The sequence below is a fragment of the Cibotium barometz genome, chromosome 15 (genome assembly GCF_041138505.1).
Source record: "Cibotium barometz isolate CiBa-2024 chromosome 15, ASM4113850v1, whole genome shotgun sequence".
NCBI classification, from domain to species: domain Eukaryota; kingdom Viridiplantae; phylum Streptophyta; class Polypodiopsida; order Cyatheales; family Cibotiaceae; genus Cibotium; species Cibotium barometz.
In genome coordinates this window covers 4,974,443-4,988,992 of record NC_141060.1, presented here as the reverse complement: position 1 = coordinate 4,988,992, position 14,550 = coordinate 4,974,443, and the positions used below count along the sequence as shown (strand labels likewise).

At 42.6% G+C, this 14,550-nt stretch overlaps 1 protein-coding gene across 1 annotated transcript; it reads left to right on the top strand.

Annotated features, from left to right (window-relative positions):
* The first annotated feature begins 768 nt into the window (after positions 1-768).
* LOC147630879 (aldehyde dehydrogenase family 2 member B7, mitochondrial-like) lies at positions 769-4,896 on the top strand. Its single transcript, XM_086809263.1, has 10 exons — positions 769-1,197; positions 1,776-1,918; positions 2,046-2,196; positions 2,452-2,681; positions 2,776-2,865; positions 2,983-3,156; positions 3,441-3,578; positions 3,660-3,797; positions 3,941-4,002; positions 4,125-4,896. Exons 1-10 carry the CDS (start codon positions 1,110-1,112, stop codon positions 4,396-4,398), a joined length of 1,488 nt encoding a protein of 495 aa, XP_086665389.1. The 5' UTR covers positions 769-1,109; the 3' UTR covers positions 4,399-4,896.
* Positions 4,897-14,550: the final 9,654 nt, after the last annotated feature.

The window sequence follows — 14,550 nt, the reverse complement described above, 5'->3', positions numbered from 1 at the left end:
AGGGTAGAAAAATCCATCAGGACAACCCACATTTTGCTGCCCCAAAACAAGAGTTGGGAGCCGTGTGCCTTGACAATGCATGTGAACATACAACTATGTGCGAATAGGTCCCATACAAACAATGATGTAATCTTCTATCTTTGGAGTGTCAATACAACTCTCTTTATGCATTAATCTTCTATCTTTGGAGTGTCAATACAACTCTCTTTATGCATTAAAAAAAACCTATGTGCGAATATGGGGGGGTGGAATGTGGGGCATGCATACAACTTATCCCATCATTAAAACACCAGAGAGAAACATATATTGACGAGAGAGAGAGAGAGAGAGAGAGAGAGAGAGAGAGAGAGAGAGAGAGAGAGAGAGAGAGAGAGAGAGAGAGGACTTACAGTGGTGGCGTTTGCGAGAGAGAGAGAGAGAGAGAGAGAGGACTTACAGTGGTGGCGTTTGCTATTATATTCTTGGGTCCTCCCAAAGCCTCTTCAACTGTACCCATGGTTGCCTTTTGCTTTCTTATGTTAATGAAATTAACCTTATTTCAATGAGAATTTTAGGTCCCCACCACCCATGGTTGCCTTGTGCTTTCTTATGTTAATGAAATTAACCTTATTTCAATGAGAATTTTAGGGCATCGCCTGCAAAGCACCAGAGAGAGAGAGAGAGAGAGAGAGAGAGAGAGAGAGAGAGAGAGAGAGAGAGAAAATTGTTAATGTAGAGTGAGGTGCTGACTGTACCCAATATATATTGGGTCCCCACCACCCATGGTTTGCCTTTTGCTTTCTTATGTTAATGAAATTAACCTCATTTCAATGAGAATTTTAGGCATCTCCTGCAAAGCACCATGGAGAGAGAGACACAAAATTGTTGATGTAGAGTGAGGTGCTCACTATACCCAATATTGGGTCCCCACCACCACCCATGGTTTGCCTTTTGCTTTCTTATGTTAATGAAATTAACCTTATTTCAATGAGAATTTTAGGGCATCTTCTGCAAAGCACCAGTGAGAGAGAGAAAGCGAGAGACAAAATTGTTGATTATCATGAGCTCAGGGTTTCTCTCTGTCCAGTAAGCAACCTTTTGTTGCTGTGAGCTCAATTGATCCAAACAGCATGGGAGAAGTTAGTATCATGGAAGCCCCTCTCAAGATCAAGTACACAAAACTCTTCATCGGAGGCAAGTTCGTGGACTCCATCTCCGGTAAGGAAGCGTTTCACCTTTTTGGGGCTTGATGAAAAGAGAGATTTATGATGTGAATAGAGGCTTAATTTACTAATTTTAGGGTTCGATTAAAGAATGCTAGATTATACCGTGATATCAACTATTAAGCACCTAATTTCTGTATAGAACGGAAAGGTTTTGGTGTGGTTTTTAAACAATTGCGATGAAAAAGGGGAGAAGGTGACATTCCAAAAAAAAGAGGAGGCGAGTAGGCAAGCATTTCTTGCAGTGTTACACACACACACACACACACACACACACACACACACACAGCCACCCACCCACTTACACCCATAGATGCCCTCATGTTATATGTATGTATGTATGTATATTTGTGAATGTTGATACAGTTGGTTCTCTTTCTTCCATGTAGGAAAAACCTTTCCTTTATGTATATGTATATTTGTGAATGTTGATGCAGTTGTTTCTCTTTTTTCCATATAAGAAGAAGCTTTCCTATATGTATATGTATATGTATGTATGTATGTATGTATGTATGTATGTATGTATGTGTATGTGTAAATGTTGATGCCGTTGGTTCTCTTTTTTCGATATAGGAAAAACATTTCCCACTTATGATCCTCGGACTGGTGATGTCATCACCCATGTATCTGAGGGTGACCAAGAGGATGTAGATATAGCCGTGAAGGCAGCTCGCCAGGCCTTCGACAAAGGGCCATGGCCTCAAATGACAGGCTATGTAGGTGAACCATTCCTGTGTCTCATTTTTGCATGCATTTCTTTGATTCTCGAGGATAACACAAAGCTTTTGGACCGTTCCTTTGATTTCCACGAACACACAAGCTTTTGACATCCTGTGTTTGCAGGAGCGGGGACAGCTGCTATTTAAGCTAGCAGACCTGCTCGAGAAGCATTCTGATGAAATTGCCGCCCTTGAGACCTTGGACAATGGAAAGCCCTACGCGTGGGCTCGCATGGTCAACTATCTAACAATTAAGTACCTTCGCTCCCATGCAGGTGAAAGTCAGTCTAACCTCACATTGCATTGAAGGGCTCTTCTCCTTCGTTACTGGATTGAATGGTTTGCATATGTGAAGGGGTTGAACTCTTCTGGGTGTCTCTATCAATATTGGCATCCCTGAATATAGGGGTGGGTTTCTTGTTACTGTGAAGAATCCCTACTTGCCTATACCTCAGAAATTATTTTTTTCTTTTTCTATTGAACTTAAGACATTAATTTGATATAAGGCTTTAATGCTGGCATATAATCAGGTTGGGCAGATAAGATAGTTGGGCACACCATGAAAGTGGATGGCCCTTTCCATGCCTACACATTGCAGGAGCCCATTGGTGTCGTAGGCCAGATCATACCTTGGAATTTCCCAACGTACATGTTCATTACCAAGCTTGCATGTGCACTGACTTGTGGGAATACGGTAGTCGTGAAACCGGCAGAGCAGACTCCACTGGCCGCCCTCTTCTGTGCACAGCTTACTTTGGAGGTAGGGAAAGTATCTGGTACTTAATAATTAAGAACCAAACCTAGCTAAAGGGTCTAAGTGATCAAATGAAAGTCTGACATTGCATGTAATGCAGGCGGGTATCCCTGCAGGCGTTGTCAATGTGGTTCCGGGTTACGGTCCTACAGCTGGTGCTGCCATTGGGCGCCATATGGACATTGACAAGGCAAGTAGTCAAATATCAATTATTTCAAATATTTGCATTCAAGACGAGGGGAAGGGAGACCCTCGTTCGTGTAGTATGAGTATTTGACATGTCACAGTTTCTGCCTTGGAATTACAGCTGGTGTTCACAGGATCCACGGAGGTAGGGCGGTTATTGATGGAAGCATCTGCAAAGAGCAATTTGAAGCCTGTGACACTGGAGCTAGGAGGCAAATCTCCATTGATTATCTTTGATGATGCAGACCTCAATCAGGCGGTCGAGGTTGCCCATGGTGCTATCTTCTTCAATATGGTATATGTTGTTGCCATTCATGATCATGGTCTTCACCAGCCTCAGCTCTTGTTCTTAATCTTTCTTCTTGATCTATTTTACATCTCGTATGCATATTTGTTTAAGGCAATTCTAAGCGAGAGTTTGTATTCCACAAACCACACCCTGCCGCCCCCGCCCTCCCCCCCATGGGGCTGTCTTTCTCTCTCCTCGTTTTCTCTTCCTCATCTCTCCATCTGGCTAACAAAGGCAGGCTCCTTAGGAAGCAATTCAAATCTTGTTTCTTTTGTGATTTCGAATACTAGGGTCAAGTCTGCACTGCTGGTTCACGGATATATGTCCAAGAGGGTATCTACGACGAGTTCCTTGAGAGATCTATCAAACGAGCAAAAGAGAAGGTGATAGGAGATCCATTCGAGGCAGGGGTAGACCATGGCCCACAGGTGGAGAACGCAAGAACATATGCTCACATATACCCCACTGGATTTGTATAGGTACTAATAGCTTATGTTGCTTCTAAGCAGGTGGATCAAGCTCAGTTGGAAAAAGTTCTGCAGTATATAGCTCTTGGACGGGAGGAGGGAGCAAGATTGATGATGGGGGGGAATCGGTACGGAACCAAGGGCATGTTTGTAGAGCCCACGATCTTTGCCGAAGTTAAGGTAAGATGGTTATAAGGCATCAATGGGTGAAAATTGGATGTATGGATGATACGTTCAGATGCATGCTTGGCATATTCACATAGAAGCTTAGAATGTGTGAAATTTTTATGTATGCAATGATATATTATTGGTGGGCTTGACAGGATGACATGAGGATTGCACAGGATGAGATTTTCGGTCCCGTGATGAGTGTTATGAAGTTCAAGTAAGTGTGCTGCAGTGTCCTGATGTGTGCTTTAGTAGAGTTTCCATATGCTTTCTTTTTCCAGTGGTACTTTTTAAGATGACTATTGTGGTGCTTATACATTTTTTTTTGTTTTTTGGCAGGACGGTGGAGGACGTGCTCAAACGTGCCAACGACACCATGTATGGGCTGGCTGCAGGGGTTATGACCAAGAACATTGATGTGGCCAACCGGGTTACGCGTGCCATCAAGGCAGGAACCATTTGGATCAACACATACAATGTTTTGGATCCAGTTTTACCGTTTGGAGGCTATAAGATGAGCGGTATCGGCCGTGAAAATGGCAGTCAAGGCTTGCACGAGTACATGCAAACCAAGACTGTGATAACGCAATTGTTCTTACCTTCTTGGCTTTAGAAACCCTTTAGGGGGTCGCTATGGCACTGTGCAGCCCTGCCTTTAACATAAATAAAGATGCAAGGTTATCCTACACTTCCCATTGGATGTTGCCAAAAGAAATCTTACCATGAGGGATGGCGGGAGGGTTGATGAGGGATGGATGGGCAGGTGGGATTCCCCTTCAACAGCTGGGGTGTAACTCCCTAAGCTCTCAAAGCAATGATGCGAATAAGTCATTGTCGTGCGGGTATGTGAATGCTATTTTGTAGGCCTACCCATTTTGTTTGATCATTTAAAGAGTCTGCACCTACCCCTTTGCTGCTTGTCGCTTGGTGCCATAAGGATGTCACAACATGAAGTTGAATTTGTGAAGCTGGGAAATGGTTTCAAGTTGCATACCATGTGGAGTGTACCACTTTGAAGTGCAATGCATTATCAATCTACAGCATTAAAGCTTAAACACTTATGCTTTATTTGGAAACATTAATTTTCTTGATTTTGAATCTTTTATATAAAGTTGTTGCAGCTAGCAGGCATCCCCAATCTGTCGCACAATGCTGCTTTTCTAGGGAGAGGCATGTGGTGTACAGGATGTTTAAATGATTTACGTATTTTGTCTCATTACTTTTTGGCTGAAAGTAAATCCTCTTGGGTGTACCATGTCAATCCTTAAAATTGGTTTGATCTTGTATGGATACATAGACGTCAATTGGCACGGCATCGTTCTTACCCACATCTCAAGGTTGTCGAAGACATATGGTCGCTTGCCTTTGTTTACGAAGTTCGGTGATGGAGAGCTTTTTGTGTAGAGACTTGTTGATGGATACAATCAAAGAATAGGGCAAGGAGCAGTCTTCTCTGAAGATATTGGAGGTCCATAGATTAGAGGGTTATCTAGGCAATGGGTCATACCAGGGTCATACCATGGACCAGAGGCATAGTTGTCAGGTACGAAAAGTTCGATTCGGTACGGTATGTTCAAATACGGTCTCGGAATGCACCGTTAAATTTTGAGAATAAAAATACGGTGGAGGTACGGTCCATTAAAAAATACTTAAAAATATGGTGGAGGCTTGAGGAAGAGGGAGGGAGAGGCTTGAGGAAGAGGGGGAGGCTTGAGGAAGACTCAAGAGGGAGAGGCTTGAAAGTTGAGGAATAGGGAGAGGCTTGAGTCTTGAGGGGGAGGCTTGAGCCTTGAGGAAGAGGGAGAGCCTAGAGGGGACTCAAGGGAGAGTGGAGGGTTGAGCGATGAGCACTTGTGAGGATGGGGTTGGGGGAGGGCCTATTATATAGATAATAGGGAGAGGCTCAAGGCTCAAGCAAAGGCAAGTTGGCCAATGGCAACCAAAGGGCCAAGCCTCAAGGCAAGCAAGCAAAAGCTAAGCAATGAACAGCCCCAAAAAGCACCCAACAAACGACTGTCCAAACGATCAAAAACGACGAACAAAACGGTCAAAAAACGGCAAAAAAAAAGGGCAGAAAAGAAACGGCCGCTTGAGATCCGGATAGAACCGCCAGCACACGTACCGAACCGAACCGAACCGAAACGAAACGATCGTATTGAACTTGGGGAGTGGTGCGCGAACCGGGTGCAACTATGACTAGAGGCTTGCACCCACCATGCCTCCCCTATCTAGAGATGTACTCAGATGATTCTATATTATTTTTATTTTATTTTCTATTATGGTTTTTTATGGAAGTGTTAGCATAGGGAGTGCTCTCTTGTAATATATCATAGAGTGCTAATCCTTGAAGGTGTCTCTTTTAATGACTGAAATTCTTTTAATCTGAGATTGGATATTGAGTTTGGATTCCATTATGGAAATTTGGACCCAATATATCTCCACTATTTTTATTTGGTTAGCGATTAAAAAAAGGACATCTTTTATTGTCTTTGATAGTTCTTGGAAAGTACAAGGTGAAGAACATGGATGTGTATTTAGCCCCTTTAGTTGAGGAGCTTTGTGCTCTAATGGGAGGGCATTGAAGTTTATGATATTTCCAAGAGGTTTGGACAACGTGCGCTAACATTGAGAGGAATACTTATGTGGACTATGCATGATTGGCCTGGCTATGGAGAGTGCTCAGGTAATACTGTAGCTTGTTAACATATTATGTTAAGTCTTGATTGTCATCCAAACTTACCTGCTACAATCTTTTTTGATGTTCTATACGGATTTCAGTGTCAGGGTATAATGGATGTCCATTATGTGGGCCGCAACTTGAGGCTCGATACTCAAAGTCTATGAAGAAGATAGTATACGAGGGTCACAAGAAGTATCTCCCAGTGGACTATCCTTTGCGTGAGGGATTTCTAGGGAGGTCTCCTTGCATATGGAAGAGCAGTGATTGGAGGACCTTATGGGAGCTGGATCCAACCTATACACCTTCAGGAATGAAGCGTCTATCCATTTTCCATCAACTTCCATATTGGAATGACCTCTAGTGAACCATCTTCTTGACCCAATGCACATTTTCAAGAATATAGCCGAGGTACTTTGGAAAAACATCATAGGAGCAAAGGAGAGTAAGGCACAACGAGACGATTTACAAGAGGTTCAACGCATGCACCACTTATGGGCCCAAAATAGAGGAGATGGAAAGGTGAAGCTACCAAAAGCACCTTGGGTCATGACAAAGGATGAGCAACGACGTGTAAAGAAGTGCATTAGTGAGTTTCGTACCCCTATATGATGCATGCATTGCTTGAAGGGAGCATTTACAAAGGACGATGAGCTTAGTGGCTTGAAGAGTCATGATTGGCATAAATTCTTGTAATTCGTGCTTCCTATAGCCATCAAGGATTGCCTCAACGATGAAATTAGAGAAACAATTTACAAAATTGGTGCAGTTGTGCATTGGATATCAAGCAAAGAGATTAGTAGAGACACATTGGAAGCAGCACAGTTAAACTCCATCGAGGCTGTTACAATGGCTGAGAAATACTTCCAACAACTATTTTAACCATTCAATTGCACTTTCTAGTTCATGTGGTTGATGAAGTTGCTGTGGCTAGGGTTATCCATACCCGATGGATGTTTTTCTTGGAGAGATTTATGAAGACACTTAAAGGATTTGTTCGTTAAAGAGCTCATCATGAAGGTAGTATGGCAGCGAGATGGCTTGGCACTTGTATATATAATTGAATTTCTCAGTACGTCTGATCTCGATATTGCAAGATTATGGACACAAGAAGAAGATGATTGACTAGTTGGGGGAAGAGCCACAAGGGAAAGGCCTTGTGAGAACAATGGATGTAGCATTGCGTGAGAAGATCAATAAATTTTGCATCTTAAACTCACATGCTATGGAGAAATGGATCGAGAGATATAACTTGGTGAAGGCTGAAAGGGACCAAGCTCGTTTGAGTTTTAGAAGGAGTCGAACAACCCGTACATTATCGTACCCAACAGAACTTGCACTTCTTCCAGACTTTCCTTCTAATAAATGGCTCGAGCAAACCATACTACAAGCTAAACGCAATGGTGAATCAATAAGTGATGAGGAGGAGGAGCTTTCATATGGTTGTGATTTCCATGTATGTGAGTTGGAGATATCTACGCATTGTCTTTATGTTGTGCTTTTGTGAATTTATACAATAAAAGTACTTATTTATTGTGCTTGCAGTATCATAAGTTTGGGGCGATTTGGTCATGTGGACGTCACTTTCGAGTAGAAAAAATAAAAAGAGAACAACATTTGATTGTGGTGTGAAGGCTAATTTCATGCAAGAAAGTCGTTCAAGTGCAAGTGATGGTAATACTGAAGTAGGCATGCTAGATTAGTGGAACAATCCAAGATATTATTAAGGTTAGATTCAGAAAGTTTGATATGTTCATTTTTTATGTGAAATGGTTCAAGTTGGTAACTCAAGGGACACAAGTAACTGTACGCAAAGACAAGTGTGGATTTCTTCAAGTAGACCGCACAAAGATATGGACTAACCAAAGGGACACATTTGTGCTACCAGAGCACTGTGAGCAAGTCATCTTTGTGGAAGACCCGACAGATCATAAATGGTTTTTTGTGATCCAAATAAATCCATGTGGAAAACAAATAATTGAAGAGGTGAAAATAGCAGTTGACTGTTTGTCAGATGCTGAGGAACTCCCCCTAGATCATGTGATGGTTGAGCATACACCACTAGCACCTATTGAACAAGAAGAACAAGAAGAAAACATACTAGTTGAGGAAGTAGGTGAGGCTCACACGGGATTAGGATCAGATGAAGGTATACTCATTGAGCAAATACATCTTGAACAAGAAATAGACACTAGAGATAATCCAAAAGAAGAAGAGATTCAAACTGAGTATGATCATGATGTATTGACAGCTCTCATGCTAGAGCTAGAAGAGGATGACGACAGGGATGAATTACCTTCTATTACTACAAGACAACCGGTTCCACCAATTGACAACAATGATGGAGTACTTCTAGAAATAGATTTATTTGGAGCCTTGGATCTCGCTGAGGACGAGTAAGTTGATGATGAACTTTAATTTCATTGTAAAATAGAGCACTTTCTTGATTGCACCTTAGTGATGAGGAGGAGGAGCTAGTATTTTTTCTCCTTCAAAGAGCGTGATGGAAGTTATACCCTCCTCTTTTCCTCACCTCCCCCCCCCTCTCTCTCTCTCTCTCTCTCTCTCTCTCTCTCTCTCTCTCTCTCTCTCATAGACACATATGCTTGCAAAGAGGTAGAAAGAGAAGACTAAAACACACCCCAGGATGAGAACTAGCAAATATTATATATATATATTCATTTAAAAAAAATCGGCTGTTATTTCGATGCATATTTCGACTATTGTTTCCACGTATATTTCAATGCATATTTCGACATCTTTTTCCACGCATATTTCAACGTCTATTTCGACGCACATATCGACCACGCGACCAGGCATGGAAACTAAGCATCGAAAAACAACGATTCTCTTGTAGTGAGACTATAAGATTTGTAAAAAAATTTGATGATACTATGGGTAATGGTAATTGTAAAGAAAAAGATAAGAGTTTTTCATATAAGCCTCATGGAGAAAATTTTGGCTCTCAAAAAAGAAAGGGTTTTTTCTTTTAAAAAGATGAACCTTCAAAAAAGAAAAAATCCACTCTTAGTAAGTTTTTAAAAAACCAAGACTTTGAGAGAGCGGTTAAAGAAAAACTTTGTTTCTCTTGTCTTGAGCCGGTACATGATAAAAAGCGTTGTCCTAAGTCCCAAGGACAAGAAATTAATGGGAATGGTAATGATAAACCTAAAGAAAAATTAGTGCATACTATTCAAGTGTTGACCATGAAAGTCTTAAATGGTTAAGTACTCAAAAGGAGTTAAAAGGTAGGAAGGCTAGATGGGCTGAAATCCTACAAGAGTTTGATTTTCAAAACAAATATAGAAAAGAAAAATTTAATGGCAGATGCTCTAAGTCGAGCACCCATGATAAATGAGTTGAATATTACTCAACTAGAAAGTGAGTTGCTTGCTCACTTAAAAGGAAAATGTGCTAATGACCCTAGCTACCAACAAGTAGTTTGGACTTACTTGATTAAAAAAGATAACTCTCAAATAGAGAGTAAAGAAAATGCAGCTGCTAGTGTGATAAAAGAGTGTCACTTAAAAAAGATAGTGGTTCAAAGGAATCATTTAAAGAAGGGTCAATAAGTTAAAAAGGTCATTGGAAATTTTTTTCCATTGATAATGGGTACATGTTATATAAAGGTCACATTTGTGTACCCAAAGAAGAAAATAAGCGTGAGAATATTTTACTAGAATGTCATGAAAATCCAAGTGTGGGGCACTTGGGAATTTCTAAGACCTATGCACTTGTTAAATGTTAGTTTTATTGGGCAGGTTTAAAGAAGGATGTCCAAAATTATGTTATAAAATTTCCTAAGTGCCAAGTCAATAAAGCCGAGCACCTTAAAGTAGGTGGATTATTACAACCACTACAAATACCTCAGGGTAAGTGGGAAAGTATTTCTATGGATTTCATAGTAGTACTCCCTTGTATACAGGTTGGCATCATATGTCTCGGTGAAATAAAGGTAGTTGTACAGGTTTTCCCCCCCCCCCCCACATGTCTCCAAAGTAGGCAATCCTCCAAGTCTCGATTGCTCGAGCTTTGTGATGATTGCAAGGTCTACTGCCACTATAAAGTAGAGGAGCTTCTGCTCTACTTAGTGGTTGTTCTTCATCAAATAATGTACTGTATGTTTGCTCACCTGCTTCATGAGTGGTTCCCCCAAGTGTGACAACTATGTGAGGCGGCGGGCATACTCTTCAAAGAGACCCCTCGTCCAGCGCTTTCTCCTAAGGGTGGGGTGGTGTTAGACCTCCAGGGAGGAGTCTAAGGTATCAGCCCCATTAAGGATAGAGGGTGGGAGTAGAGGAAGGCTTGAGAGAAAAAATTGTAAGAGTTTGGCTACATGGAGAGCTAAAAATGAGGAAATGATGGGGTGGGACCCATATATATACTTTTCCAGAAGAACATGATCATGGCAACCTGGATGGTATGGGTGTGGCATCCTTAGAGAGAATGGGCATGGTAGTTGTTGGAACAGGGGTACCAAGTTTTTGCTGATGAGGGAATGGGCTTGGCACGTGGCACATTCGGAATAGCTGTGGAAGTTGGGTTCGATGATGGAATGGCCATGGAACTTCATTTTGTGGGTTGGTGTACGGTTGTGGCAAGCTGATCAAAAGTTGGAACGGCCGTGAAAGTTTCAGTGAATGTTGGTGCGGCCGTGGCATATTCGGAATGGTCGGGGCAAATTTGAAGTTCTACTTGTGTGACCGTGGGTGGCAAATGGGGAATGCGAATGGTACAGTCGTGGCAGATTTGGTACGATCGTGGATTTATTTTTGGGGCACCTTGAGTCAGGTTTTGTACCCTTGGGCTATGCTGCTAGCACCTCATTATGGGTTTTGTACTGACTTCATGCCCAATTTGCTAAAGCTAGGAGTTGGTTCCAATCGGGTGAAGGTAGGGTGGGGACGTCCGATTCCTGGTGTGCTACAGAGGCTGATGAGACAAGGGAGGACTTGAAACTTAAGAGGTTGATAGGGGCTTTGGAGTACTCCAAGGTAGCCTTACCATAACAAGTGGAGGAGTTGCCGACATTGAGGGTGTATCATCGGTAAGGGCTATCGGTGTGATGGGGGTTAGAGTGTCATTGTGAAGCTTCTGCTTTCCTTTGTCCTAGGCAGTCTTTGTGGCAGAGCCACCTTAGGTTTCCATTAAAAAGTTGGTGACTAAGGATTGACATGAGGTGGGAGTTAAGGTTGGGGTGATTTGGGGATCCAAATATGTTGATTGCCCTCGTAGAAGTGTTGGGCTTGTAGAAGAGGTTTGGGGATCCACCTGAAGGTTGGTTTTGGGCATGACAGAGGGTTTGATCGAGCATAGTGCGGCTGCTCTGCGGAGAGAATTTGGGCATGCATCTATCATGTATCCTATAGGCTTACGGTTGGCAAATTGGTTGCCTGCAAGGTGGACGAGGAGCTTGGGGTGCCGATGGATGAGGGTGAGAGTTGGATCTTCAGGGGATCCACAATGTAGATGTGCCCTCATAGAAGCCCTTTGCTATTAGCAACTTCTTAGGCACCCAATGGGGAGATTGTATGCCCTATGTGCGTGTGTTAGTTTGGTTAGAAGTATTAGTATGGTTAGTCTTTGGTGGGCCAGCAACTTGTGTGATTGTGGATATGTTGGAGTGGGCTGCTACTACTGAGTGTGGTGGTGGTGAGGGTGCGAGAGGCAGTGATATGGTAGGAAGTGTGAGAGGCCTCTTCTCTGGAGTGGGATGGATTTGTGGGATTTTTAAGAAGGAATAATGAGGGGGAGTGGAGGGGGTGACCTCTTGGCATGTGCGAGCATCGGGTACAGGCTCATGATTCATCACATGAGGACCATAATTTGGTTGGACCAACTGTAAGGTCATCGTCCTTGCATCCCAGTCGATGTTGCACCTGTTATGTCCCATCCAACTCCTTTCAAGGAGTATTTCCTTGCTTGTCGTTCCTGCAGGCATCACATAGAACTTCCCTTCTAAGGGATTATTTTCAATGTGGAATAAAAGCATGATTGTACCTAAGTAGTGAACATGTGATGCCACTGTTGTGACTTAGGGGTATTTTTTAGTGCAATTTCCCCGAGAGAACACCATGTTTCATGAGACATTAAATTATAATTAGCCCATGTATCTACAAGAGATAATTCTTGGATGAAGCTTGTCAGGGTGGTCATTCCTAAAACCACAACCAAGTAGGCTTCACCTACCGCTCTTCCTCTTTGAGGTCGACCACTTGGGCCATGTTGACCATGATTTGTTTCTTGCCTCACCTTGGCTTCTTATTGGGCGGCTTGTTTCATATCCGTATGGTCCTTTTTGTGTTGTTTCTTATTGTGGATGGCTCTTAAGGTGGCTTCAGTGTGAGTGGGCCATAATAGCATTTTGATTTGCTACCATTGAAATAACCTGCCATCTTGACACCATCAAGTGTCTTGATGCGCACAACACCTTGTGGGGTTATCTCAGTGACTAGGAAGGGTCTTTGGCCTCTGAGCTTGAGTTTCTTTTTATGCGTCTTTGTACTACATAGGAGGACCATGTCGCCCACATTCATTTGTTTATCTTTTAGCTCATCATTGAACCATTGTTTACACCTTAGTTTTTTTGATAATCATGATGTATATAGCTTGAAGGCGTGTTTCATTGAGCTTTTCAAGCTCAAAAAGGTGATAGGCTAAGATATTTCCTCTGAGCTTCTCTTGTACTGCGATGTGTAAGCTTGGGACCAAGAACTCCCCCATTGACATACCCGCTTCAGTGCCATAAGTCAAACTGAAGGGGGTGCAATTGGTAGCTACCTTGTAGGACGTTCTATAGGCCCAAAGTGCTACCGACAACTTTTGTTTCTAATTGTTGCGGTTGGGCTCCAATGTTTTGGTTAGAATGGCACACAAAACCTTGTTCATGCTCTCAGCTTGGCCATTCTCTTGGGTGTAATAGGGGGAGGACTTTCTGTGAGTGGCAAGGAACTCTTGCAAGAGAAATTAGATTACCTCATTAATGAAATGTGTCCCATTGTTGCTCAGGAGCTCTAGGGGGGGATCGAAGCGTGTGATGAGACTGATTCATAAAGGAATTTGCAGTCAATCGCATCAGCTTTACGGGTAGCCTGAGCTTCAACCCACTTAGTGTAGTAGTTCATGGGGCACCTTGTTGAAATTTAAGCAAAATGATGAGCTATGGTGGATCAAACACTAGAATCAACATAATTAACAAAGTGATTAGCAAGTGATTAAGACGTAATTAGTGAATAATTAGCACATAGATTAATGTAGGCATGGATACTCAAAAACCAGCAAATTCTCATTAGGGCTATGCCTCAATTTATAGAGTTTACATCAAGCATCAAATCCCATTGATTTCTCCATGATTCACTCCCAGAATATCTCCACCTTTTGCCTGATTCTCTCCACCTCTTCTCTTTTCCCTGAATATCTCCACACTCCTAAATTCTCTCATGCTACCCATTATTCTCTCCCAGTAGATTCTTCTCACCTTTTCACAGGTTCTTTCACAATTACATCTCCTCTTTTACAGCCTCTATCCAAGAGCTTGTTCCCACACACACCCTATTCACTTGTATATTTCAACACCTCCCCTCAAGTGAATAATCCTAACACACCTGGACCCTGTATCAAGTTTCCCTCTTACTTGATAGCCCGCGTGACCAGTGCCTCAAGTCCCTAAACTCCATAGTCCTTGACACTCTCTCTCTCTATGTGTCCAAGGCTACTATAAGTGCCCGCGACCTTGACTAAAGTGCTCACACATACATCTACCACTTGGCCTACATCATCGGTGGCTCAGAGGTGGTTTTACTTTATTGGGGCAGGTTACATTGGGTTGTGGGTTCTCTCTCTCTCTCTCTCTCTCTCAGAAAAGATGATCCGACTCCACTTCCCTTGGAGCCTCCATGAAGTTTGCCGATGTCGTTCCTTCTTCACAGGGTTTGCTGTAGCAGTCTCTCGCCATGTGTCCTGGCTTTCCACATTTGTGGCAAGTGAAGGTCCTCCCTCCTACTCTGCCTCTTCCTCGTCCTCGTCCTCGAGAGAATCCTCCTTGTGTGAAGAATGCTTTTTCCTCTCCTGCTGTTGAGTCGAGCTCTT

Coding starts and splice junctions, on each gene's coding strand:
- LOC147630879 (XM_086809263.1), top strand. CDS start 1,110: ATGGGAGAAGTTAGTATCATGGAAGCCCCTCTCAAGATCAAGTACACA. Junction 2,682..2,775: donor GTGCACAGCTTACTTTGGAG/GTAGGGAAAGTA, acceptor CATGTAATGCAG/GCGGGTATCCCTGCAGGCGT. Junction 3,579..3,659: donor GGGTAGACCATGGCCCACAG/GTGGAGAACGCA, acceptor GCTTCTAAGCAG/GTGGATCAAGCTCAGTTGGA.